A 24,804-nucleotide genomic window follows, 5' to 3' on the forward strand; every position below is an offset into this window, starting at 1 on the left:
TTCAGTGGTGTAAAGTAACTAAGTACATTACTCAAGTACTGTTTACGTACGTACAATGTTGAGGTATTTTTTTTACTTGACTGGAGGCAAATATTGTACTTTTACTCCAGTAATTCTTTGAACACTTTAGTTACTAGTTATTTTGTAGATTTTGATTATTATTACAAAACATATTAACCACTTCAACCCTATACATTTTGGCTATTTGAAAATAGCCGATCTACAAGCTCACAATCGTCGCAATGCCAGGCATTGTGAGCTTGTAGATCTGCTATTTTCAAAAGATTTTTATTGACTTTTGAAAACTTGTGAAATGGGACACTACTACTTTTGGTACTTTTAAGTACATTTTGATACCAATACTTTTGCACTTTCACTCAAGTACATTTTGAATTCCGGACTTTTACTTGTATTGATACTTTTAAGTCATTGGTTCTCAAAGTGGGGTCCGGGGACCCCCAGGGGTCCTTGAGGGAGTTCCAGGGGGTCCCCAGCTAAATGATAGATTAGGCACCAAATGGACCCTTAATGGGTCTTGTAACTCTGAGAGTGTACAAATGGAACCCCATTTGTACACTCTCAGAGTTAAATTGACAATTTTACAATATAAATTGCGGTCCAAGTGATAGAAATGCCATTAAATGGGGGTCTGTAGCCCTAATGCATGTCAAACTGGTGATCCTTGAAATTAAAATGGTTGAGAATCGCTGCTAGAGCCGTAAAAAATCTTCTCTTATGGGGGTCCCTGGCATATCTTTTGAAATGGGGGTCCGCGGGCTAATAAGTGTCAATTTGGGGGTCCTTGACATGAAAAAGTTTGAGAACCACTGTTTTAAGTAAAACATTTGAGTACTTTTTCCACCACTGAGTGAGTGCTCGGCTAAGACGGGCGGCCCTGCAACGCAAAACAAACCCACCCAAACGAGCCCACCCCCGTGTGACGAACGCACCCTCGGCTCGGGGAACAGTTTGTTTCAGGAAGAAGTTGGCGCCTGAAGCCCTGTCTGCTGCTAGCAGATCCTCCAACTATCACTATGAAACATTTCTCACTCTAATTCATCCTATTGCGCTCGCAGCCGCAACCAGAGGACACCGAAAATGAACGAGATGGGTATGTAACGGCCGGCCTTGGGCTTTAAATTGTTGTTTTTGGACGCATCGGCGTGGCTAGCAGGCTAGCATAAGCTAACGGCGAACAGCGGGAGGATAGGCCTGGACTAATCCCTGGAACGAACAGTGTTGCCATGTCCGCTAATTATAAGCGACTTTGGGCTTCGTTTTCTGTAAAAGTTGCTTGTAAATATTGGTGGTTTTGGGGGCTTGTTTCTAAACTGTAGTTGCTTATTTGGGCTTGTTTCCTTATAAACCAGTGGTTCTCAAACATTTTCACGGCAAGCATATATATTTATATAATATATAATATTAATATACATATTTGTCCACAGACCCCCACATCTGAAAATATTTTGTACCAGAGACTTGTGTTGTAAAAATGTTCCAGAATTACCACTCTTTTTCAAGATTTGTCCTTTTTTTTTTAAAGTTGTTGAAAATAGCAGATCTACAAGCTCACAACGCGTCGCGACGCATTATGAGCTTGTAGATCGGCTATTTTCAAATAGCCGTAGACTAGTCGCTTCTTTTGGGCTTATTCTCATAGACCTTGTTGCTTGTTTCTCTCGCAAAACCTGGCAACACTGCCTGGAAGGAGCATTGTTTCGTAGAAAGAAGAACAGTGTTGCTGCTGTGGTTTCACCGCCATGCTGGACCACAGGCCTGATGTGCTAACGTGTTAGATATACAGCAATACGTTAACACATAATATACCGCCTATTAATGTCTGTAAACCCAAGTTACAACGAGTGACTTAGCACGCAATAATCGCAAATGAGTAACTGTTTAACTCGACTTGGCTTTCAATACAAGCGTACTACAAATACAAAATGTACATTAAGTTTGGTGACGGTGAGCAAGACAGCAGCTGCAGGCTGCAGGTTCAATGTTGCCAGACCTTCCGAGAGAAACAAGCCCAAAATAAGTGGCTATAAGGTTATTACAAAATAACCGACCCACAAGCTCACAACGCGTCGTGATGCGACGCGTTTCAAGTGTGTAAAATGTGAAATATTTTTAAAAACATTTTAACAACACAAATCTGGTATGGGGTCCCTGGCACAAAAAAAAATTCAGATGGGGGTCCACGGACAAATGGGGGTCCTCGATATGAAAATGGTTGAGAACCACTGGTTTGAACAACATTTAGGAAGCGAGCCCAAAAAAAAACACAATCCGCAAATAACCAATATTTACAAACAACTTTACAGGAAAAACAAGCCCGAAGTCGCGTATAATAAGCGGACATGGCAACACTGTTCACGTTACGGCAAGTCAAGTGGACTCATCATGAATGATCTTCATCTTAATTGTACTTCGTAGTACGACAGTGTCGCATGGCAAAACACATACAAGGCAGCCACGATTTTCCACGATTGAAACGTATTTACATGCATGTTATTAGGCTGCATGACTCATGCATGGTGACTGATACTCATGCAGCATGAGCATCAGTCACCAATAGAAACCCAACCTGAATGTAGACTATATGAGTGCATCCCCACAGAGACATATTTATATCGATTGGAAATCTATAATTCGTCCATAAAGATGGATAATTGGGCGAAATGGAAAGAAGTTGGTTGTAATGATGAGATCGAAATGAAAAGAAGTTGGTTGTAATAATGAGATCATCATCCAAACATCAATTAGGATGGGGATCATTTGTCACTGATACTAATTATTGTAATAAAATGACTGGACATATGGGTTATGATTGAGATACTTGTTGCTTATGACATTTTATTTACTATTTTAGTGTATCTGCCAGCACACTTTAAAGGTAGGGTAAGTGATTTGCAATTATTCAAATAATTGCAAAATGGGTCTATGTTCTGATAGTGCTCGTTACTATAGAGTGTCCTGTCCATATAAGGAGTCTCCATGTCTCTCCAGCTCTTTATAAAACAGAAAATGCATTTTTGTTTCAGTTTCAGTTTCATTTCCAATTTTATCCAATCAGGATAGAGAACTCAATCAGGATATAGATTAAACAAGTGAAATTGGAAGTGATGACACTAAGTAAAGAGCAGGCAAAATTAGAACTGGAACACTATAAAAATAAAGCTTAAAATGGGTACTTTCTTCTGATTGGCTGAGATTTTGACACCTACCAGAAAATGTATTTTCTGTTTATTAAAGAGCTGGAGAGACGGGGAGACTCCTGTTACTGAACAAACACTCTATAGCAATGATTACTATCAGAATATAGTGCTTAAACAATACTTTTTGTTTTAACCCAAAAATATCACTTACCCTACCTTTAATACAAATCAAACTGGTTTAGTTTATGAAATGAACCCTAGGTGTGTAACAGTAACTTGAGTAAATGTGCATTAGTCTGCGCATAAGATTTGTCTAGTTTCCAGGCTAGTGTACTAACTAAGTGATTGCAACATACACAGTTTGTCGCATTGTCTGATGAATTAATTTGATGCAAACCTAGCCCATAGATGTATTTTATCGAGTCTGACTTTTACTTGTGTATGCAAATGTCAAAATCTATGGTAGTCTTGATCCAATGCTAATGCAAACCAAATCTGTCCACAGAGTTCAGTCTTCCCTTGTCATCCCTGGGGCTCCTGGTTCCACCACTCCGACTGATGTCAGCGGTGATGTGGGAGGTGGTACGTCAGAGGAACATAAAGCATTATGGGAAGCTTGAGGAGTTTGTGTCCATGGTAACTGACGCAGTTCCGGAACTTATGAGCAAAAGAGAGGGGAGATTACTCTCTTTGGGACTGAGAGCGAGAGTAAGTGATTATCTGGTGTTATTGTAAAGTGAAACTCTTGTCACACACAATTTTGGTGGTTTAATTGAAATTGTTTGACCATTCGGAGCATGGCATCCGGAAAGCCTGGCCGTTGGGATCTGATCGATTCTGGAGAACCACTGATCCGATCGACTAGACAGTTTTGACACTCGACACTGCTCTCCAATGGGTCCCTTGCACCCACCTGTTCTCTTTAACAAGAGTTGCCTCTGAAATTGTCATGATCGAAAATACATTATCTATTGGGGACAGTAGTAATAGTTGTCCTGTCTCTGATTTCTGCAACATTTTGAGATTTTAGGAGGCATTTGCACCATTATGTTTCTCATTGTACTTATGAATCCATTTATATCTTTCAAGTAGGGGTGTGCCGATACACTAATTTCATGAAACGATACGATACGATATTGGGCTCACGACATCGATACGATATCGATACGATACGATATATGGCACTTTTTTATTATGAAAATATATGGGGGGGAAGCAAATGCAAACAAATATTTCTGTTTTGCATTATTCAGACATGCAAACTTGTAGCTTTTCAGCTACAATAGCCGTTTTGAATCCAAATAGGGCAATAGTGTGACACCTGACCCGAAAAAAAAACAACATGTTGTCACCCTTTTCACCTCGGGTCTGTTTGCATGCCTGATTATTATTATTGTAAAAAAAATATATAAATATATATATATATTTTTTCCCCCCCATATCATCACGAAAACGTATCGCGATATATCGCGGGACGATATATCGGCACACCCCTACTTTCAAGGTGTAATTACAGAATGCAGTGTTGTCAAGATTAGCAGTCTATATATTTGACTTAGTTATGAAAAATATGAACGTTTTTATGGCACTTAACTCTCTCAGTGCCAGACCCCGAGTTATCCCGAGTTTTAGGGTTATACCCTCAGTGCCAGAACGAGAAATCCCGAGTTTTTTTTTTTTAAATAAAAAAATAATAATAATTATTATTTTTTTGGAAAGAAGTGTTCAGAACCCAAGATATCATTATCTGAAGATTTGCAGCTCCATCCACTCTTTATTTAACCTATAACTGAAAAAGGCTGTATCTCGCTTCCTAAGCACTTTTTTTTTACTTTGAAAAGAAAAAAGAAAAAAATTGGCACAGTTCGCAATAAAACAAATTTTTCATTGGCACTGAGAGAGTTAATAAGCCACTTAACTATTTATTTTTGTTTATTATCATTATATTTTTTTCGTGGCATTGCATTCATTTGCTAACTGGAGCTTTATAACGTCACAGCAATTGCAGGCAGCTGTATCACTCCCATAATTCAATGTTACTCATTAAAATGTTCAGCAGTTGTTGGTCATCAAAGCTTGAAACTACCACAGCTGTTTAGTAAATGTGAAATGGAAGAAGAATGTGATGATCATTTAGTAGAAATAGTAACTGGTGTGATTGAATTACTCCCTAGACGACTCTTGAGCTACTACGTTCCGAACACCCTGAAGATCTTAAGGCTGTTGAGACTCACCTTGACAGAATCCGATCATCCTGTATAGAAGAGGTAAGTGACATTACCTGGTTTCTTAAATTTTACTGTCATACTGCAACTGCACTCTGAATGTGATTTCTATCTTGTGATCCAGACAACTGATACTGTTATTGAGGCACCTGAAGCCAACTTCATGAAGCTGGTTCAAGGCCTCATTGAAGACACAGACGGACGGGAACATTTTCTCAAGGTGAAACGCAGCTTGTTCAGCTCGATATGGTAGACCCTATATAAGCAGTTCAGTGGCTAATTATGGTGTTTTAATTTGTCAATGATTTCCATGTTGTAGCAGCACTTTCCTTCAAAATGAACCAGTTAAAATGATTGACATCTGTAAGCTGCCCCTTACAGTCGATTGTATTCGCAGATAGATGCCTCGCTTAAGAGGCTGTTGCTGAGGGCAATTGTGTTACTGTTCCAACTTTGACTCTTCCATTTATTTCCACCCTCCAGGGATTATTTATATCCATGAATTTCAGATGACAACATCAATTCATAGTTTAGACTTCATCCATCTTCATGATAAAATAACCCTGTCAACAAACAGGATTCTTAATATTTTCTTCTCTCTGGCAGAATGTGTTCCCTGTGGAGTATGGCCCTGACTTTGATACAGCACTGGAGACTCTGGTCTGCGAGTTCTTCACCAGACTGGAGGAGCTGCTGCCAGTACCAGACTTCAAACAGGTATACAAATCATTACAGTAGTACAGAAATTAATTAAACTTAGTGAGACATTTTTATTTTAACCTTTTTGTTTTTGTGCCCTTCTCATGCATAGACTGCATCGTGGATCAGTGCTGCCCCTTCTGTTCTAGAGGAGTACATGCAGTGTGTCTCCAATGGAGATGACCTAAGATTTCTTCTTCAGAGCAAACAGTGCCATGGGAAACTAGCCAAGAGCACAGTTGGTAAGATAGATACAGTACATAGCAATATTATATTGACACTGGTGGCATTGAGGACATAGAACTTACTGTTTTCTTCAATGGTCTTTCACACAGCTCCGTTTCAGTCTGAAGATCTTCTTGTCCCCTCCCTTTCACTTCCTCCCTCACTGGAAGTGGCCATAGCTTCCCACCCGAGTGCGTGCGACGATGAAAACGGTGACGTTCAACAAATTGTCATGTTTGACGAGGAGCTGTCGACAAACTCTCAAGTTCCCTCGACCTCAACTGACTTTCCCGAATCCCCCAAGAGTAATGTCGTCACATCACCACGGCGGAGGCGGCAGCTGGGAATGCATAAATGCCCGGAGTGTGACAAGTGCTTCAAGCATCACTCTGTCTTCATTGAGCACCAAAGAGTTCATACTGGTCTGCAGCCGTACAACTGCTCTGAGTGCGGTAGAGCCTTCAGAACGGCAACCCTACTGGCTGGACACAGGCTCCGCAAGTGTAAGAACGCAGCGTATCTGTGCATTAAATGTGGGAACAGTTTTCCAACTTCGCTGGAGAAATTTAGACACCAGTGCCCAAAGCGGGGCCGAAGCCATGACTGTACACACTGCGGAAAGAGTTTCCAGAAGTTAAGCAATCTGAAAGAGCACCTGCTAACTCATGTCCAAAGCCGCCTTTTCAAGTGTAGCCATTGCGGAGAGGGTTTTTCAGGAATAGGTGAATTAAAGTACCATCAGCAGATCGATCATGATAAGCCTTACCAGTGCAAGCAATGTGGGAAGAGCTTTATCTCCTCAAAGTGTCTGACTAAACACCAACAGCGCCACGAGCAGGTTGGTGAAATGGAGACTGCCAAGCTAAAGAGAGGAAGAAAACATAAAAGCATCACTCATCGCACAACCTCCACAACGTTATCCTCCCGGAAGACCAGTGCTAAGGCTGTCTATCCACGCGGACGAGTCACCCATAATTGCCTGCAGTGTGGGAGGAGCTTTAAGTATCGATTTGAATTTCTGGAACATCAGAGGTTCCACACTGCAGTGAAGCCTTACAAGTGCTCAGCGTGTGGCAAGGCCTTCAGATCGGAAGCTCACCTGTCCGGGCACAGGAAAAGAAAGTGCAAGAACGCTTCTCATATATGCACCAAGTGTGGGTGCCAGTTTAGATCCCTACATGAACGTGTCCGACATCAGTGCATGCAACTGCTGACCAAATATGAGTGCTCCCACTGCGGCAAGACCTTCAAGATGGCCCACATGCTGAGGAACCACCAGATGAGTGAACACCAGCTTCCCTACAGTCCGAATCATCGCTTCAGGTGCAGGTACTGCGACGAGACCTTCCCTGGAATCAGCGAGCTGAAGTACCACCAGAGGGTTGATCATGAAAAGCCCTACCAGTGTCAGGAATGCGGCAAGAGCTTCCTTTCTGAAAAATGCTTGTCAAATCATGAGTTGCGCCACAACGATGAGCGGCCAGAGGATTGTCTCGTCTGCGGCAGAGGTTTCAGAAACCGCTACGACCTGAAGCAGCACATGCGTACGCACACGGGAGAGCGGCCTTATCAGTGTACACACTGCTCACAGTGCTTCTCGACAGCTGGAGGACTGAGGAGCCACACAAGGGTTCACACTGGAGAAAAGCCACACGTTTGTCCAGACTGCGGCAAAGCTTTCTCCCAGATGGGTGCAATGCGCACCCACAGATTCACCCACACGGGAGAGAGGCCATTCAAGTGTGTGGTGTGTGGCAAGGGGTTCACCATGGCGCACAAAGTGACCGTTCACATGCGCGTGCATACGGGAGAGAGACCCTACATCTGCTCTCAATGTGGTAAGGCCTTCTCAGATGGCAGTGTGCTAAAACAACACATGCTGAACCACTCTGGAGTGAGACCCTACCATTGTCAGATCTGTCCCAAGACTTACACATGTCTTAATCACCTGAGAAGGCACTTAAAAAGTCATTCTAACCTGAACTGACTCCAAACAGGAATGAACTCTAAATATAGGTCTGTCACAGAGTATTTGGAATTGTTTCTACTGATTACAAGGACCACACCATCACTTTGAAGGACCCACCTGCCTTTATATAATTTGAATACCTGTCTTCCCCCCCCATTTCTGTATTAACGTATTTAGAGACTGTGAGCAGGGAGACGAGGATGGCAGGAGAGAGAGGGGGGATCACATGCAAGAGCCTCGAATTCGAACTTGGACAATCTGTGGGAAGGACTTAAACCTTATTTATGTGGTATGCGTTCTTATTCGGTGATCCATCGATGTGCCCTGTACCCTCTCATTTTACAAAAGTTAGACATTTTCTTTGCTTTGTCAGGGACATGAATGATCATTTCATCGCGTTCTTTTGTTGTCACTCTCTTTATTGAGGCATGACGGCAGCATATACTGTAAATGATTGGAGAACACTCTTGATTACATGTAATCTATGTGGCTTGGGATTGAGAATCATGTTGATGTTGACCAATCAAATGAAACACTGTATGAAGGGATATGGAATATGGATACCATTAGAGGCGATGGTAATATTTGATCTTCACTTAACCAGTACTATTGCTGTTCTTCTAGGAATAAAGCGGGATGTGGTCCTATATCCTATTTTTTGATCATTTGAACCATAAACAAAGGGTTGGTGAAAAATGATTGATCCCTTTGGTTGCCTCCGGACGTTAAAGGCCATTTTCAACCTATCTTCATAGAATTGGTCCTCCTACTCACTAATGCTCGTGATAATATGGTAAAAATAAATCCTACTTGGTCTATGACTCAGAGGAGGGCTGTGGACAGTTAGAAACCCACTTACCAGTGACATCATCAATTGGGAATCCAAGCTAATAGAAACTGCAGGCTTTCTCTTCCTGTAATGCTATACTGGAAGCAATTGGTCTCGCATTCATAACATTTAAATGTTTAAATCTTGTCTGAAATGACCAAACATGCCTACCTATAATTATTTTCACCTGTGGAGACCACTGGAGTATAGTTTTCAGACGGATATAAGAATAGTTTTACACCAATCCTTGGTTTGTGGACCAAGTGATCTAAAAATTGTTCCCAGGTAAAAAGCTAAACAGACAAAACAATCCCCTATTTTTCCTATTAGGCTTGGTCCTTTTTTGTTGTTGCTTCCTTTAGTTTGATACATTGTAATACATTTAGATATAAAGGATATTGTGAAATTTGGATCATGAACATTGTATTGATGGAAATGTTATATATTTTTGGGAAGATCACTGATATAAAAAAATAATAAGATCTCTGTAAATACGAAGGAGGAAAAAAAACATGAATGGAGAGAGTTTAATGGTTGGACGTTGATTGATTAAAATGACTGGTAAAGTTTAGCCCTGTGGGTCTATTTTCTATAGTTTTCAAGCTGTGTTGCTTTCAAAATAAAAGTACAACCTTTGTCAGGCAACATGTAGTTTATACATTTTGCATGCTGATTGAATGTATTTTAAATTAACAAAATACTTATATTGCTTAAGCAAGTTTGCACATACTGTACAAAGACACTAATCTCTCAAGAACAGATTCTGGTACAAACAGCAGAGGGCGCTGTTTTTCATTCTCATCTTGGCTCTGGGTTCCCAGATTGCAAAGACACTGACTTGGTACAGGTAGTTGCTTGCTTACAAATAAAAACATATATAAAAGTAAAACTCAAAATGGAAATTGGGGGTCTTGTGTCCAGTGTGCGTATTATCACTCAAAGAGCCTGACTGCTTGAACTGTCAGAACATGGGTAGTAAGTATAACCACAGATATACAGTGATACATAGGCTATGTATCCAGATAATATTAACTTATTAAAGCAAATTGAAATTCTATCAGGTAGAAAGGAGAAATCTGTATGGATTCTATAAATGGAACAAAATTTGTATACAGAATTGACAATCAGCTGTGCACATAGTTTAGTTAAAATTTCACTAGGTGGCAGTAAGTGACCAGTATCTTCTATATCTAACTTGATCGATCTTCGTGCATAATTACAGGCAGCCCCAGGGGCTGGTTGAGGGAATCTTGAGCAGATGGTGAGCTTGATCCTTGATCCTTGATCCTTGATCCTTGGAAGTCCCTTATCCCTCTTGGCACCTTTCCAGTACAGTACAGACTGAAAGATACTCATTGAAATATCCAGATGTGTCTGCAAAATTAGGATTGAGACGAAATCTGTCTCCTTCGTCTCATTTAACTCTTTATTATAGCTTAATTTCCCCCCATATTAATTACTGTAATATTGTTTGGGCTGCTACATATCCATCATATCTAACAAAATTACTGATCATTCAAAAGAGGTTTTTGCAAAAAATGCAAACAAGACATTCCCTATTCTTTTCATATGTTTTTTCGTGTTACTTCTGACATTCACTCCTACCCCACAAGGCGAAGAGATTTAAATTTACCTTTTTGTCGTACTTCTAAACATCAATCTTTCATCAAATTTAGAGGCCCTCATTTGTGTAGCTCTCTAGATGCATCACTTAAGTCATCACTATCCTTGGGAATATTTAATAAACATCTAAAACAATATCTAATTTCTTCCTCACTGTAGTCCATTAGTTCTGATGTGTAATCTTTACAAATGTTTACAATGTGCACTGCTGCTCCCCTTGCAGTAAACTTGTATTCTTTTGAATTGTTCTTATTGAACTTTTAATCTATGTTATTTAATGACCTCTTACATTAAGGAAAGGATTCCAAATAAGCCTGCCGGCTTCTTCCTTTCCTCGCACATTAACTTGTTTTATTTCAGAAAATGTTATAACAATGTGCTAATAAACTAAACTAAACTAAACTAAACTAAAGAGGTCAAAGACCTAACTGATGAGGGCCTGTTTATCCCCAGGAAGTTCATTAGACCATTTCCTGTCATTAACTTAATTCAGATGGGGCTCTTTGGAATTTTAATTTGGCTGCCATTTCCTTATGTTTTGTCCAGCACTCGGCAACATGCAAACAAATGCCAAAAAGGACATTTATACTTTGCGTCGCGCGCTGAACATAGCAAATCTACAAGCTCTCCAAAGCGTTGAATCTGTGATGCTTTGTGAGTTTGTAGATCTGCTATTTTCAGCATGCGACTCTGTCATACAACTAAATATAACCATAACATTAAAAACTACTCTGCTGCATTTGTGTGGTACAGTTGCTTTGACAGTGAAGTCTGACCTGTTCCCCAATACAATTGCCTACATGTTTTATTATCAACAGGACCCCATAGACTAATGGACTGGAACATTGTAACATCATGCAATTTTGCAATCTGAGAATAATCTGCTCCATCTGTGTGCTCTGCTGTGCTGGTTTTAATGTTCTGCCTCAGACTGCCTGGAATAGGGACAAAAAGAGGTTCAGAGGGTTTCAGTGTCTTGTTTCACCATTCTCTCATCTCACTTCTTGTGGGTTTTTTTCTTTTTTTTGGTCATTCATCATAATTTACGAATGAATATAGTCTTGACTTTCATGACCAATCAGTTCAATCAAATGGCTCGCATGGATTAAATGAGGTGTGTTGTTGAAAAGCCACTGGCTATGCTGGATATATTCACTCACTGCAGTCCGCCATAGCACCACACATTACAACTGAATAGGGGTGAAAGGTTAGGAAGATACCAACAGACCTGGACAGAGAGGCAGCTTTAAGGATGAGTTTTTAAATATATATATATAGGCCTACATATTGATGGATCCAGAGTGATTTGCAGTCAAAGGGCCAGAATTCCAAGCATCTCCCCTGGCATCACACATGCTCTCTTCCTCAGTATTTCTGCAGAATTTCCTCCAAAGTCAGAATGTCTCTTGTCTGCCAACAAAGGCAAGAAGTTCTGCAGACCTTTGATGTTAGTATGCAAACTTTATATATATTTTAAGACCTCTCTCTAACTGCTCTATGGCAGTAAAACGCACATGTTGATGGGGCACAGTTCAGTTGAGGATACACAGTTAATTGCATGGAATGTTTATATGACCTAAGTTGAGTTGTTTGCAGGCAACATGTGTATTAATGTACACATTATTACACTGCTGTTGCACACTGTAATGTTTGATTGTTAAGTGATTTTAATCAATGTAACTGGCAGAAGTAGATCATAATGGGAGCCCCAGAGTGCTTTGAGCAGCAGAATTCTCTCAATCACACAATATTGAAAGAGTTCTACTGAGTTATGCAGTATATTTATTACTCATGGCAATACGAAGGCTATTGAGATTTGAATGATTTGTTTTGATTTTGTTAAAAGAAATACAGGTTTCAACACAATATATCTTCAACCCAGGATGTACACATAAAGTGTAATAAAACACTTATTTCCTGAAGATGTTGTTTTTGTCTGAAAGTGCTGTTTCAAATCTGAATTTGTACAAGAATCAGAACAGCTACGAAAAAAATATCCAGCAGATTTACTGTGAGAGCTCAGTAATAAACAAAGATCATTACCAGATGTCTCTCTCTCTCTCTCTCTCTCTTTTATGCCCCCTCATCCCTCCCCCCTTCTCTTCAATAGTAGGCTACTCCCCCCCTTGCACACACACACAAAACTGTTTTTTTTTCCTCCTAAAAGAGTGACCTCAGTGGAAACTCTGAGTCCTGGCCAGACCTACTTCACAGCAACACATACAGTAAAGCACACACACATGTGTCCATAGCAACCGTATAGACAGCTACCCCCATCATTGCGTTGCCAAATGAACATTCTACTCTACACGCCTACACCTCTGCCTCCCTCCTTGGCACTGCAACCCCAATTTTCCCAGTCTTTCCAATGCCTTCTCCAGCAGACCCCACCCCGACCACCACCTCCAGCGTCCCTCCCAGCAAAATGAAAGACCACTAGATGGCAGTGTGGCTCCTTCTGAACCTCGGGGAAAAACAGACATGATGCCAAGAACATCCTTCTGTTCCACTCCCCCTCCTCCTCCTCCTCCTCCTCTCTTTGACTCTTTCTTTTATGTGCAGGTCAGATCTGGACACTGAAGTGTACCAGATGTGTTGAGACTCCACCCACTCCCTGAAAGGAAGAGAGCAGGGAGACATGTACAGAGAGAGAGAGAGAGAGAGAGAGAGAGAGAGAGAGAGAGAGAGAGAGAGAGAGAAGAGATTAGAGAATGCTTCAAGATGTTTGGCAGCTGTTATTCGTTAAGCATGAGTGCTGAAAATTACGCCAGTCTGCATCTATTCAGTGTTGTTGCATTTGTCTACAGTCTTGTTGCATTTGTCTACATCGATCTAATACAGTTTCTCTCTCTCTCTCTCTCTCTCTCTCTCTCTCTCTCTCTCTCTCTCTCTCTCTCTCTCTCTCTCTCTCTCTCTCTCTCTCTCTCTCTCTTACTGTTTTGGTGTCTTGGAAAAATCATATGAACTCAGAATCATCCATTTTTAAATAAAAGGAGGATATAGGCTGATAACTATCAGAAATTAAGCCTGATAGCTTATTTTCATTCTGAAAATGTTTTTATGGTATTTAGAATTAGCACAAACTTTTTCCAGTGGTGGAAAGTAACTAAGTAGCCTACATTAATTACTGTTGGCTACTTAAGTACAATTTTGAGGTATTTGTACTTAACTTGAGTATTTTCAATTACCAATACTTTTACTTCTACTCCACTACATGGGATCCAAATATTGTACTTTTACTCCACTACATTTTGTAGATCGGCCATTTGAAAATAGCCGATCTACAAGCTCACAATGCATCGCGATGCAACTTATTGTGAGCTTGTAGATCGGCTATTTTCAAAAGATTTGTATTCTGCATGATTCTGAATAATGAGTAGCCTACTTTCTACTTTTAGTACTTTAAGTACATTTGCCAATACTTTTGTAGCCTACTTTTACTCAAGTAGCCTACATTTTGAATTTTATTTCTACATTGCAGTAGTGATACTTTTACTCAAGTTAAAAATGTGAGTACTTCTTTCACCACTGCTTTTTCTCCTGGCCTGTGCGCGTTACTGATACCTCCCTCCTTCCACAGAAAGCGCGTGAACTCCTCCTCCGCCTTCTCCTCGTCTCCAGGTCCTCTGCGCGCTCCGGGCTTCGCACTGGACAAACGGCGGATAGGAGCACTGGATTAACAAAAGTTACACTAAATTATCCAGAGGTAACGGGTTGCGGGTCGGAGTGGTTTGGCTATTTTTTGGGGGGTAGTAGGAGTTTAAAGGTTGTTTTTTTTGCACTTCCACGACATGGAGACCGGAGGAGTTCTCCTTGCGCTGCTGTGCGTCTTGGCTGGGGTGCGAGCGCAGGATAGACCCAAGTTTGCGGGTAGGTTGAAGAAAAATATTTTATTTCCCCGAAAAAGTATATACTAAATGATCGTTAACGTGTAGCAGATCGGTTTGTGTGTGTGTAAATAAAAGCGACTTGTCTTTCATAAAGTTGAAGTCGCCACAGGAAAGAATCCAGATGTTCTCTCCTCTCAGGCTCTCAGGCTGATGTTAGTATAGCTCCTACTTCTGTGTCTTCAAAACCAAGCGCACAGTTGCAATAGCAACAAAACACGACTGTCAAGTTCACTGTGAGTAGGCCATGGTTTGGTTCAGCAATGATTATCATAACTATAGGCTAATAAGGTACTTGCAAGCTTATAGGTTTTGATTGTAATGTTGCTGTTGTTGCATCGGACATCAAACAACTGTGGACAAATATGAACTATAAGGGTGCAGGCCCTCTCTCATGCCATCATTTTGTCTGCTGCTGCATGGTGCTAATGAGTTACAGAAGGCATAGGCCTACACCTGACCTGACCACCTCCTTCATGACACCAAAGACACGATTCCTCAGCTGATTCTGATGATCTGTGGGCCTCCGCAATATAATTGATTATTGTATATGTACAGTATGTATGTATGTATGTATGTATGTATGTATGTATGTATGTATGTATGTAATGTATGAACTCAATACTTTTTGGTATGCCTACATAGGCTACTTATCATCATTTTGGGTACCTTATGAAGCCAGCTTCATTGGTTGGTTGGTTGGTTGGTTGGTTGGTTTGTTGGTTGGATGGATGGATGGATGATGGCTGGATATGGATGGTTGGATGGATGGATGGATTGCATAAAGATGATGGGTGGGTGGATTGATTGATTGATTGATTGATTGATTGATTGATTGATTGATTGATTGATTGATTGATTGATTGATTGATTGATTGATTGATTGATTGATGAACTGAATGACCAACACTGGATTTCTTTGGCTATCTATACGTCTGTGTGTGCAGAGTGTCCTGTCGACCTATTCTTCGTGTTGGACACATCGGAGAGTGTTGCCCTGAGACAAAAACCACCCAACTTTTATATTGACCAGATCAAGGACTTCACCAAGCGCTTCATAGATCAACTCGAAGATATGTAAGAGACATGCATGTACTCTACAGCAGGGGGCCTGGTACCCGATTATGCCCCCTGCAGCCTTATATGAATGACATGCCTCAACTCAATGATTGTGTTGTTGACTGAGTGTCAGTCAATCATTTGTTGTGTGTCATTTCTCAGGCGCCATCCATGTGATCGTTACCTGACGTGGAACTCCGGAGCGTTGCATTACAGTGACGAGGTCATCCTCGTACGCAGTCTTACTGACCTCAGTGACACAGCGCTACGCCAGGAGCTGAAGAATGACATTGACACCATCAAATACATCGGCAAGGGCACATACACTGACTGTGCTATCAAGAGAGGCCTCGCTGAGCTACTCATAGGGTAATGACAACACACACACACACACACGCACACGCACGCGCACGCACGCACGCACGCACGCACGCACGCACGCACGCACGCACGCACGCACGCACGCACGCACGCACGCACGCACGCACACACACACACACACACACACACACACACACACACACACACACACACACACACACACACACACGCCTAAATGCTTTCCAGACCAAACAAACTAGCAAAAGTTTGCTTATTCTCCACATAAATTAGTATTAGGTGGTGGGGTGAATACTTTTTTCATCCTTAAAGGAGCACTTCACCCCTGGAAGAAGTTCCAGGGGTGACCACAGGGGGGACCACAGGGGGACCACAGCGTATCACTGCCTATAACTTCAACTCCCAGAATGCTTTGGTGCCTTGTGGCAGGGGAGGTTCCATGTGGGTGTGATCTCCAACAATAACATTCAAACAGCATGCCAGTGTCGCCATGTCTGCTTATTATAAGCGGCTTCTTTCTAAAATGTAGTTGATATTTGGGCTTGTTTCCAAATGTTTTGATTGCTGTTTAAACCAGTGGTTCTCAAACATGTTCATGTATTTTTCCACAGACCCCCATCTGAAATTATAATTTGTGGCAGGGAGCCCCTAACAAATATGTGTCAAAAATATTCCACATTTTGAAAAGCAAATAAAAATATTTTGCAAAAAATCCACATTTTGGACTTTTTCCCCCTCAAGATTTTTTTGTAAATAGCAGATCTACAAGCTCACAATCGGTTGCGAAGCGTTGTGAGCTTGTAGATCAGCAATTTTCAAATATATAATATCCCATGTCTAGGTAAAGTGCTCTTGGCATAGTTATTTTTCTTTTGGGCTTGTTTTCATAGACCTGGCTGCTTATTTCTCTCACAATATCTGGCAACACTGGCTGTCCTCGCAAACGTTCATCTAGTTACATATTATGTCCAAGGATTCGTTAGTGATGTCATATCACTGGGACATATAAGTATCTTCATGCAGTTTCACTTCCGTGTCGCATAGTATTGACATCACTGTCACATCCTTGGTATTATGATCCTAGCCTTTCGTGACGGTGTTTGTTTACCAGCGCTGCTACTCCACGCTGTATTTTTTTTTTCAAGCTTGCGCTTATGAAACACTACACAGGATTATTATTTCATGTCAACATTCAAGTACAACTATCAGAAGATAACTCAGGTAAAGTAATGCCTCACTCTGCACGGGCCGCTGGCCGCAGCTAATGGGAGTGGCCGAGTGGCGAAAGAAGGTTGAACAAAGTGTTACGGACACCCCATTGGGGCTGTCTTTTGAGATGGTCTGACTGAGACACGCCGAGACATGTAGTGCGGAAAGGAATGAGACCAATCTCTCATGATGCAAATAACGTCACGAATATTGCGAAGATTAGTAGATATCTAAAAACACAGATTATTCACAAAAAAAACCCAGGATCTTGTTTCTTGACTCCTAAACTTCATTAAAAGACCGAAAACTTCTTCCAGGGGTGAAGTGCTCCTTTAAGGGCTGTGGGGACAGTTCAGAAACCTACCTACCAGTGACATCATTGGTAGGCAGGTTTGGTCATTTCAAACAAGATTTTTAGCTTTTATTTGTTATTTTTGATGAATGCAAGAACAATGGCTTCTATTTCAGCATGCTAACTTTCCAGGAAGAGAGAGGTTTCTATTAGTTTGGAATCCCCATCGATGATGTCACTGGTAGGCAGGGTATGAACTGTCCATAGCTCATCAATGAGGCACAGAGTGAGTAGACAGACATTGTGCTATCTTCATCTGCCATGATCATTATTAAGGACCAATCATATGAAGATAAGATTGGCAACGAGTGAAAGTGCTTCTTTAACCACTTAAACTCTATATTTAGTTGACTTGAGTACCCCAGGGCTCTATACTAGGCCCCTCCTGTTTCTGCTCTCCACTAAATATCTTCGCAGAAAATAGGCAATCTACAAACTCACAACACGTCACAATCTGCCAAATGTTCATACTATAGGTTTCAAGTGGTTCAACTATCTTTAATCCTCTGACCTACAGTATCTGAGTCTTATGTATTATAATTTATGGTTTAAGAAGTGTGCATTTGTCTTTACAGGGGTTCCCACTACCATGAGAACAAGTACATTGTAGTAATAACCGATGGTCATCCCATCACTGGTTACAAGGAGCCTTGTGGAGGTGTGCAGGAGGCTGCTAACGAAGCCAGACAACATGGTGTTAAAGTGTTTGCTGTCGCTATCTCCCCTGACCAGGAGGTATAACGCAGACAGACAGACACACACACACACACACACACACACAAACGCACGCACGCACGCACGCACGCACGCACGCACGCACGCACGCACGCACGCACGCACGCACGCACGCACGCACGCACGCACGCACGCACGCACGCACGCACGCACGCACGCACGCACGCACGCACGCACGCACGCACGCACACACGCACACACACACACACAGCCTTGACCTTGTAGCTATTGATATAGTGTAAGAAAATACTTCCCCGGTCTACTAGTACACGAAAACACTGTAAGAATGGCTTTAATTTCCTTATGAAGCAATGCAAGCTTTGCAACAGTGCCAGGAAAGATTTGAAAGATATGAAAAGATTTCAGTGAACTGGGCTCACTTTTGACACATAGAGCTATTGCTGTATGTTCAATCTGTGTGAAACACAAATTGAGCAAGTTATGTCACATTGGATGAACTGGTGCTGTTAGGGCCTGTTGCCAAAAGACATACAGAGGTCACCCTTAAATCTTCCTGTGACATAAAAATGTAATGCCTCAGCCTAAAAACATCCAGAAGGCAACTGAAAGCTCAGCGTCTCTTTGTGAGATTTTATTAACTCTTATCAAGTAAACATCTAAAATAGTGTTTACATGAGGATTCTTCCTGGACCTACAGAGCATAGAAAGATTGGCCCCTATTATGAGTCAGACATGAGTGCAACTATGACATCTATGCATTGATATACAGTATATTGTGTTTCGTACTGGGTGAGGTTGGGGTTGGATGATGATGTTGATAATTGTAATTGTTTTCCATGGAAAACTGAATAATTGCTAGAAAATAAAATAAATACAACGTTTAGAAGCAAGTGCTCAGTATGTTATCATCAGGAGAGTATAAAAATGTTCATAATACGCTACTACTTCTAACTTAACTGGATAAAACTCATACCAGCCCTTAACAGAAGCTACAAGTCATACCTTTAGGCCTTTACATGTTTATGTTTTTGTGATGTGTCACCAGGAAACCAGGCTGTCAGTCATTGCCACAGACCACAACTACAGACAGAACTTCACTGCTGCCGATGATGACTTCAGATCCACCAAGATGGGAACCATCCGCAGCATCATTGACATGATTGTATGTATCTGCTTCTCTTCTCTTCTCTTCTCTTCTCTTCTCTTCTCTTCTCTTCTCTTCTCTTCTCTTCTCTTCTCTTCTCTTCTCTTCTCTTCTCTTCTCTTCTCTTCTCTTCTCTTCTCTTCTCTTCTCTTCTCTTCTCTTCTCTTTGCATTTTGATGTCATCCTAACCACTGTTTTCCCTTTTGCTTTTCAGACAAACGAGACAAAGGATGTGGTATGTTTTTTTTAAAAAAAGCTATATGTTTGCTCTGAAAACATAAATACCTGGTGCTGTACCTGTATGAAGCTGATAGGCTTGATCAGAGGTTCCCAAACGTTTTAGCTCAAGACCCAAAAGAGAAATGAGATGTTTCCTCGGTACACAAACTAGGGAAAAGAGCAGATATAGAAGCTCACAACGCGTCGCTTCGCGCCCCCTTGTGAGCTTGTAGATAAGCCTTTTTCACTACTTTAACGTTTCTTTTTTCTTTTTTGAATGGAAATGATTCGATTTTAAATTTGTATTCATGAAATACTTAAGAAAAAAGTTAGAATTTGTTTTAATTGATGAAAACCTTTACAAGCGACCCATGAAAATTGGTCCGCGACCCAAACATGGGTCCTGACCCACTGATTGGTTTGGGCTAGATGACCTCAGCTCCACCAATGGGTGGTGCTGAAGATTTGGGTTACCATTCAGATGCTAACCATCATTTAGCTAATTGTTAGCCGTTATGTTTACATCTTATGAAGAGTAAAGCATTTATATATAAAAGATGATAATCTGACATCACTGACTCAATCCTTTCTTTTCTTCTTATGTTTTCAGTGCTGCTCTTTCGACTGCAACGTAAGTACCTCGTATGACACCTTTATGTCCATTCGTAGCGCTCAAGTTGTTCAAACCCATGACATCACATCACTTACCATGCTTTCTTTCCCTGCAGGCTCCAGGAGGGCCCAAAGGACCGGATGGAGACCTTGGTGCAAAGGTGAGAGATCGTACTATCGTTACACCATATCTACTCAACCCGGAGACATTTTGTTTACTTGTTTGTTCTTCTCTAGGCTAAAGGGTAACTACCGGGAGAAATTTGAATACCGTGTACACATTTGCACCATGCATTCTCAACTTCTGCACTGCCTCAATTTGTACAACTTGTATTCTGTTTGTATTGTCTTTATAGGGAGAAACAGGCAGACCAGGGTTGCCAGGAGAGAAAGGAGATATCGGCGCCGTAGTAAGCACCCCGTCTCCCACGCAGACACACATGCAAGCATTAACACATCCTAATATGCAAAGTATACACTTTTGCACGTGCGCGCGCACACGCACACACCTCCTGATGACTTATTTCATTGCTTTTACAGGGCAATTTGGGAGATCCCGGCCCTGTCGGATACCGTGGAATGAAGGTATGATACATTGAGCTGAAGAGAGGAAGGTGATTTATACCAGTGGTTCTCAAAGTGGGGTCCAGGGAAAAATGTGTTAATAAAATCATTCAGGCTTTAGAGAGGCTCATAGGGAGACAAGAGCTCAACAATATTTGGGGTGCAAGACCCATTTGGGCCTTAAACGTTAACAAAAGCATTTTGACTTAGTCATGTAAATAATTCTGACTATCATTTTAACCAATGATAAAGAAGAAGGTTGAAGAAAGATGTTTACCGTAATGGTGTAATGATTATGTAATAGCACCTGTTTAATATTACAACGCTAACTCTATATATTTGTGTTTCCAGGGTGACCGTGGTGGAAGAGGAGACAAGGTAGACCTACACCCAGAGCACACAAATTCAAAATGTACACTTTAACCAAGAATTGTTCAAATGTATTTCTTAGAATTTCACTGAATGTATCCTGTATTTAATGGACTTTAGTATTGTAGCCTTAGTTTGTAAAATGTATAGAAGCGCTGTAATGTAATGCGGCTGACCAATTTCTTGTGTTTTGTTACAGGGTGAAAGAGGACATAAAGGCTACAAGGTAAGCTTATTTTAACCCTATAAAGCCTGAACTATGAAGGAAAGGTAAAAAAATTCATTTTTTAAAAAAAGGGACACTTTATTAACCTGTAGTATCAAATATGATACAAACACTTTGACATCGTAAAGGACTATAGACCTGTAGTATCAAATATGATACAAACACTTTGACATCGTAAAAAACAAACTCAAATGCTAAATTTTGAGAGCTCATAAGTGCATTCAAGTTATCCAACACTTATTTCAAAATATTAGTAAAGATATACTAGGAAAACTTACCAGAACTGCTTAAAATGTTTTTGTTTGTTAGTAGTGCATCAACCTCTCCTGTTTAGTTGATGGCAGCCATTTTGGGTCAGACCACCTGAGGCTCTGTAACTACCTGCAGTGCAAATGGTATGGTCCAGGCCAGGGGGAAGTGGGGATGTGTCAGATATGATACAACAGGTTCTTGGTCCAAGTATTGATTACACTGATTTATTAAAAAAATATTAGTTGTGTGTATCATATATGATACGTTTGGCGTTGTTAAGTAGCAGATACCGTGTGGTATGCTTTCTTTCCTCTTATCTGCTCCTAGGGTTGCTCTTTGAAAATAAATGGTGGATTCCTTCATTCTCTCTCCCTGTCTCATTTGCTCTCTCTCTCTCTCTCTCTCTCTCTCTCTCTCTCTCTCTCTCTCTCTCTCTCTCTCTCTCTCTCTGTCTCCTCAGGGGGATAAAGGTCAATTTGGAAGAGATGGAACTGATGGAAGAAAGGTGAGTTGCAGTTACAGTTGTTCAAACATTCATGCCCTGGCTGTTTTACTACTGTCTGTTTGGTTATTATTGTTGTCATTGAAATCTTGTGTTTTCTTTGATAACATGTCTGCCTTTCTCCCCACTAGGGTGAAGCTGGTTTCCCCGGTCTATCCGGCTGCAAAGGTGGACCTGGATCAAATGTAAGTAAATTTAAATGTTGAATCTTACATAATAAATAAATCATAAATGCCCACTCTCAGATCTCAGTTAATTAGCTATATATTCTGATAGTACTCATTGCAATAGAGTGTTTGTTCAGTAACATAAGTCTTCCTGTCTCTCCTGCTCTTTAGTAAACAGAAAATTGATTGTCAGGTTGGGATACCTATTTTATCCAGTCAGGAGAGAGAACTTGCATAGAATACAGATTAAACAAGTGAAATTGGAAGTGATGGCATTAAGAAATGAGCAGACAAAATTGGAACTGGAACACTATAAAATGTAAACTGATAAATGGGTACTCTTTCTTGATAAGCTGAACATTTTCAACCCACCTGAAAATGTATTTTCTGTTTATTTAATAGCTGGAGAGACAGCTAGGGAGACTCCTGTTACTGAATAATACAACAATTAAATAACGTTCCGCCCTGGAGTATGTTTTCGTCTTTGACATTGTCATTATGTTATTTTAAAGCGCTTTGAGTAAGTTTGAGTACTTAGAAAAGCGCCATATAAATGCAATTCATTATTATTTATTATTATTATGTTTGCTGCTTTTGAGGAATGGAAAGTTGCACATTGACACTCAATCATGCGCACGTACACACGCACGCACGCACGCACGCACGCACGCACGCACGCACGCACGCACGCACGCACGCACGCACGCACGCACGCACGCACGCACGCACGCACGCACGCACGCACGCACGCACGCACGCACGCACGCACGCACACACACACACACACGCGCGCGCGCGCACACACACACACACACACACACACACACACACACACACACACACACACACACACACACACACACACACTTTATTCCCGATCTAACACTCTCTTTCACTCATTTACACTCGCATGCACACACACATATGGACACACCAGTCCAGCACTTCCATCAGTGTCTGTGGCCTGACCACTATTGTTTACAGTTTAGCCATTAGCCATACTTGCATGTTTGGAACCTCAGCGTCTTGGTGAGTGACTAGGGCCCTGAGGCTGGGGGATGCTGGGACTTTTGGCTCTTTAATCACCATCTGTTTACATTCTCTGCTGACAGACTGTTTAAATGAAGCTATAGTACTGCCATACTGTAGATACACACACAGGCGTACACACACAGTCATGCCTAGTTAATCGCGTGCCGAAAATAGCCGATCTACAAGCTCACGAAGCTGCACGGACGCAAAGTGTTGTGAGCTTGTAGATCCTCCTATTTTCGGTGCACGCCACCATTGTATGACGAAGTATAAATCGTTGCTCTCAGGTGGAAACCTTGGAAACGTCCAAAGCCGTTCGTTTTTAATTATTTGAAAAACATTTTAGAATAGTGAAAATAGCCGATCTACAAGCTCACAGTGCTTGAAGACATGCTATTTTCACTACTTTTATGTGACACTCTTGTATTAAGTAGGGCATTAATTTACAAAGAAAAACTTAAAAAGTTGAAACATGGAGATACAAGGTTTCTGCCCGACAGCAACAAAATCATGCTTGAGTCACATACAGTAAATACACGTCCAGTACATCCACACACACGCACACTGTAACGCATACACGCACAGGCCTTGCAAATGGATTGACGTGACTTCAGCAGTTCATGATCATAATAGTGAAACTGTCTTTTTTGTCTGTTTTTTGCTTCCAGGGTCAGCAGGGAACGCACGGTCCAAAGGGAGACCCCGGCCCATACGGAAACAAAGGAGGCATAGTAAGATGAGAAATGACGTGCACTGTCAAAGATACTGTTGTTAAACACCTGTTTGTCACTGTGTGCACTGACACATTTGTATGTAATGTATTCCAGGGAGATAAGGGAGGAGATGGTGAACCAGGAAGACCGGGCAACTATGGGAGCCTGGGACCCAAGGTACTATAATATCCAAATAAACAAAGTAGGGCTGGACAATTCACCGAAAATATAATAAAAACCGAAATTTAGAACCTCTAACCAACTTGCATAATAGGTTATTCGAATAATCGAGAAGCAGGTGATTATTCTTTAAAATGTCTTATATACCAACGAATCGACACAAAAGAAGTTTAAATAGATTTCTTAAAATCGACTAAATCAATTAGTCTATTAATTGTAAAAAGTTTGAAATAATTGTGATACACACCAACATCTCTCATTCTATGCCTCTCTGTTCCTGAGTATTATGTAGGCACATTTTGACCTTGATTGTGGCCTTGACTTTAGACATTTTAGATCCAAAACGTAATCATCTCTTCAGGGCAGCGTACAGATCATTCCCACCAAGTTTCTTGAAAATCTGCGTGCCTGTTCTCGATTTCGACGTTGACCTTCGACATTTTCGACCTAAAAGTTAATCATCTCTTCAGGGCAGCCGACTGTTCAACTTCATTCCTATCAGGTTTCTTGAAAATTCGGCCATCAATTCTGGATCTTGACCTTGAAATTGTCGG

The 24,804-nt window shown here is 41.1% G+C and overlaps 2 protein-coding genes across 2 annotated transcripts in view; both read left to right on the plus strand.

Annotated features, from left to right (window-relative positions):
* The first annotated feature begins 974 nt into the window (after positions 1–974).
* On the plus strand, positions 975–9,676 carry LOC308094056 (uncharacterized protein). The gene is made up of 7 exons (XM_080440506.1): positions 975–1,111; positions 3,664–3,866; positions 5,333–5,425; positions 5,508–5,603; positions 5,990–6,100; positions 6,195–6,324; positions 6,418–9,676. Exons 1-7 carry the CDS (start codon positions 1,099–1,101, stop codon positions 8,292–8,294), a joined length of 2,523 nt encoding a protein of 840 aa, XP_080296632.1. The 5' UTR covers positions 975–1,098; the 3' UTR covers positions 8,295–9,676.
* A 4,655-nt stretch (positions 9,677–14,331) lies between these two features.
* col6a1 (collagen, type VI, alpha 1) overlaps positions 14,332–24,804 on the plus strand; it is a 32,120-nt gene continuing 21,647 nt past the window's right edge. Inside the window, exons 1-16 of the mRNA XM_080440465.1 lie at positions 14,332–14,598; positions 15,563–15,692; positions 15,837–16,043; positions 18,150–18,309; positions 19,316–19,432; positions 19,629–19,649; positions 20,244–20,264; positions 20,362–20,406; positions 20,602–20,655; positions 20,786–20,830; positions 21,161–21,187; positions 21,378–21,404; positions 22,117–22,161; positions 22,290–22,343; positions 24,026–24,088; positions 24,185–24,247. Of these exons, the coding sequence (XP_080296591.1) occupies positions 14,520–14,598; positions 15,563–15,692; positions 15,837–16,043; positions 18,150–18,309; positions 19,316–19,432; positions 19,629–19,649; positions 20,244–20,264; positions 20,362–20,406; positions 20,602–20,655; positions 20,786–20,830; positions 21,161–21,187; positions 21,378–21,404; positions 22,117–22,161; positions 22,290–22,343; positions 24,026–24,088; positions 24,185–24,247 (1,158 nt within the window). The 5' untranslated portion in view covers positions 14,332–14,519. The remainder of the gene's footprint in view (positions 14,599–15,562; positions 15,693–15,836; positions 16,044–18,149; positions 18,310–19,315; positions 19,433–19,628; positions 19,650–20,243; positions 20,265–20,361; positions 20,407–20,601; positions 20,656–20,785; positions 20,831–21,160; positions 21,188–21,377; positions 21,405–22,116; positions 22,162–22,289; positions 22,344–24,025; positions 24,089–24,184; positions 24,248–24,804) is intronic.

The sequence above is a fragment of the Gymnoscopelus braueri genome, assembly GCF_963280865.1.
Source record: "Gymnoscopelus braueri genome assembly, chromosome: 10".
Classification (NCBI taxonomy): Eukaryota; Metazoa; Chordata; class Actinopteri; order Myctophiformes; family Myctophidae; genus Gymnoscopelus; species Gymnoscopelus braueri.

Coding starts and splice junctions, on each gene's coding strand:
- LOC308094056 (XM_080440506.1), top strand. Junction 3,867..5,332: donor CTTTGGGACTGAGAGCGAGA/GTAAGTGATTAT, acceptor ATTACTCCCTAG/ACGACTCTTGAGCTACTACG. Junction 6,101..6,194: donor CAGTACCAGACTTCAAACAG/GTATACAAATCA, acceptor TCTCATGCATAG/ACTGCATCGTGGATCAGTGC.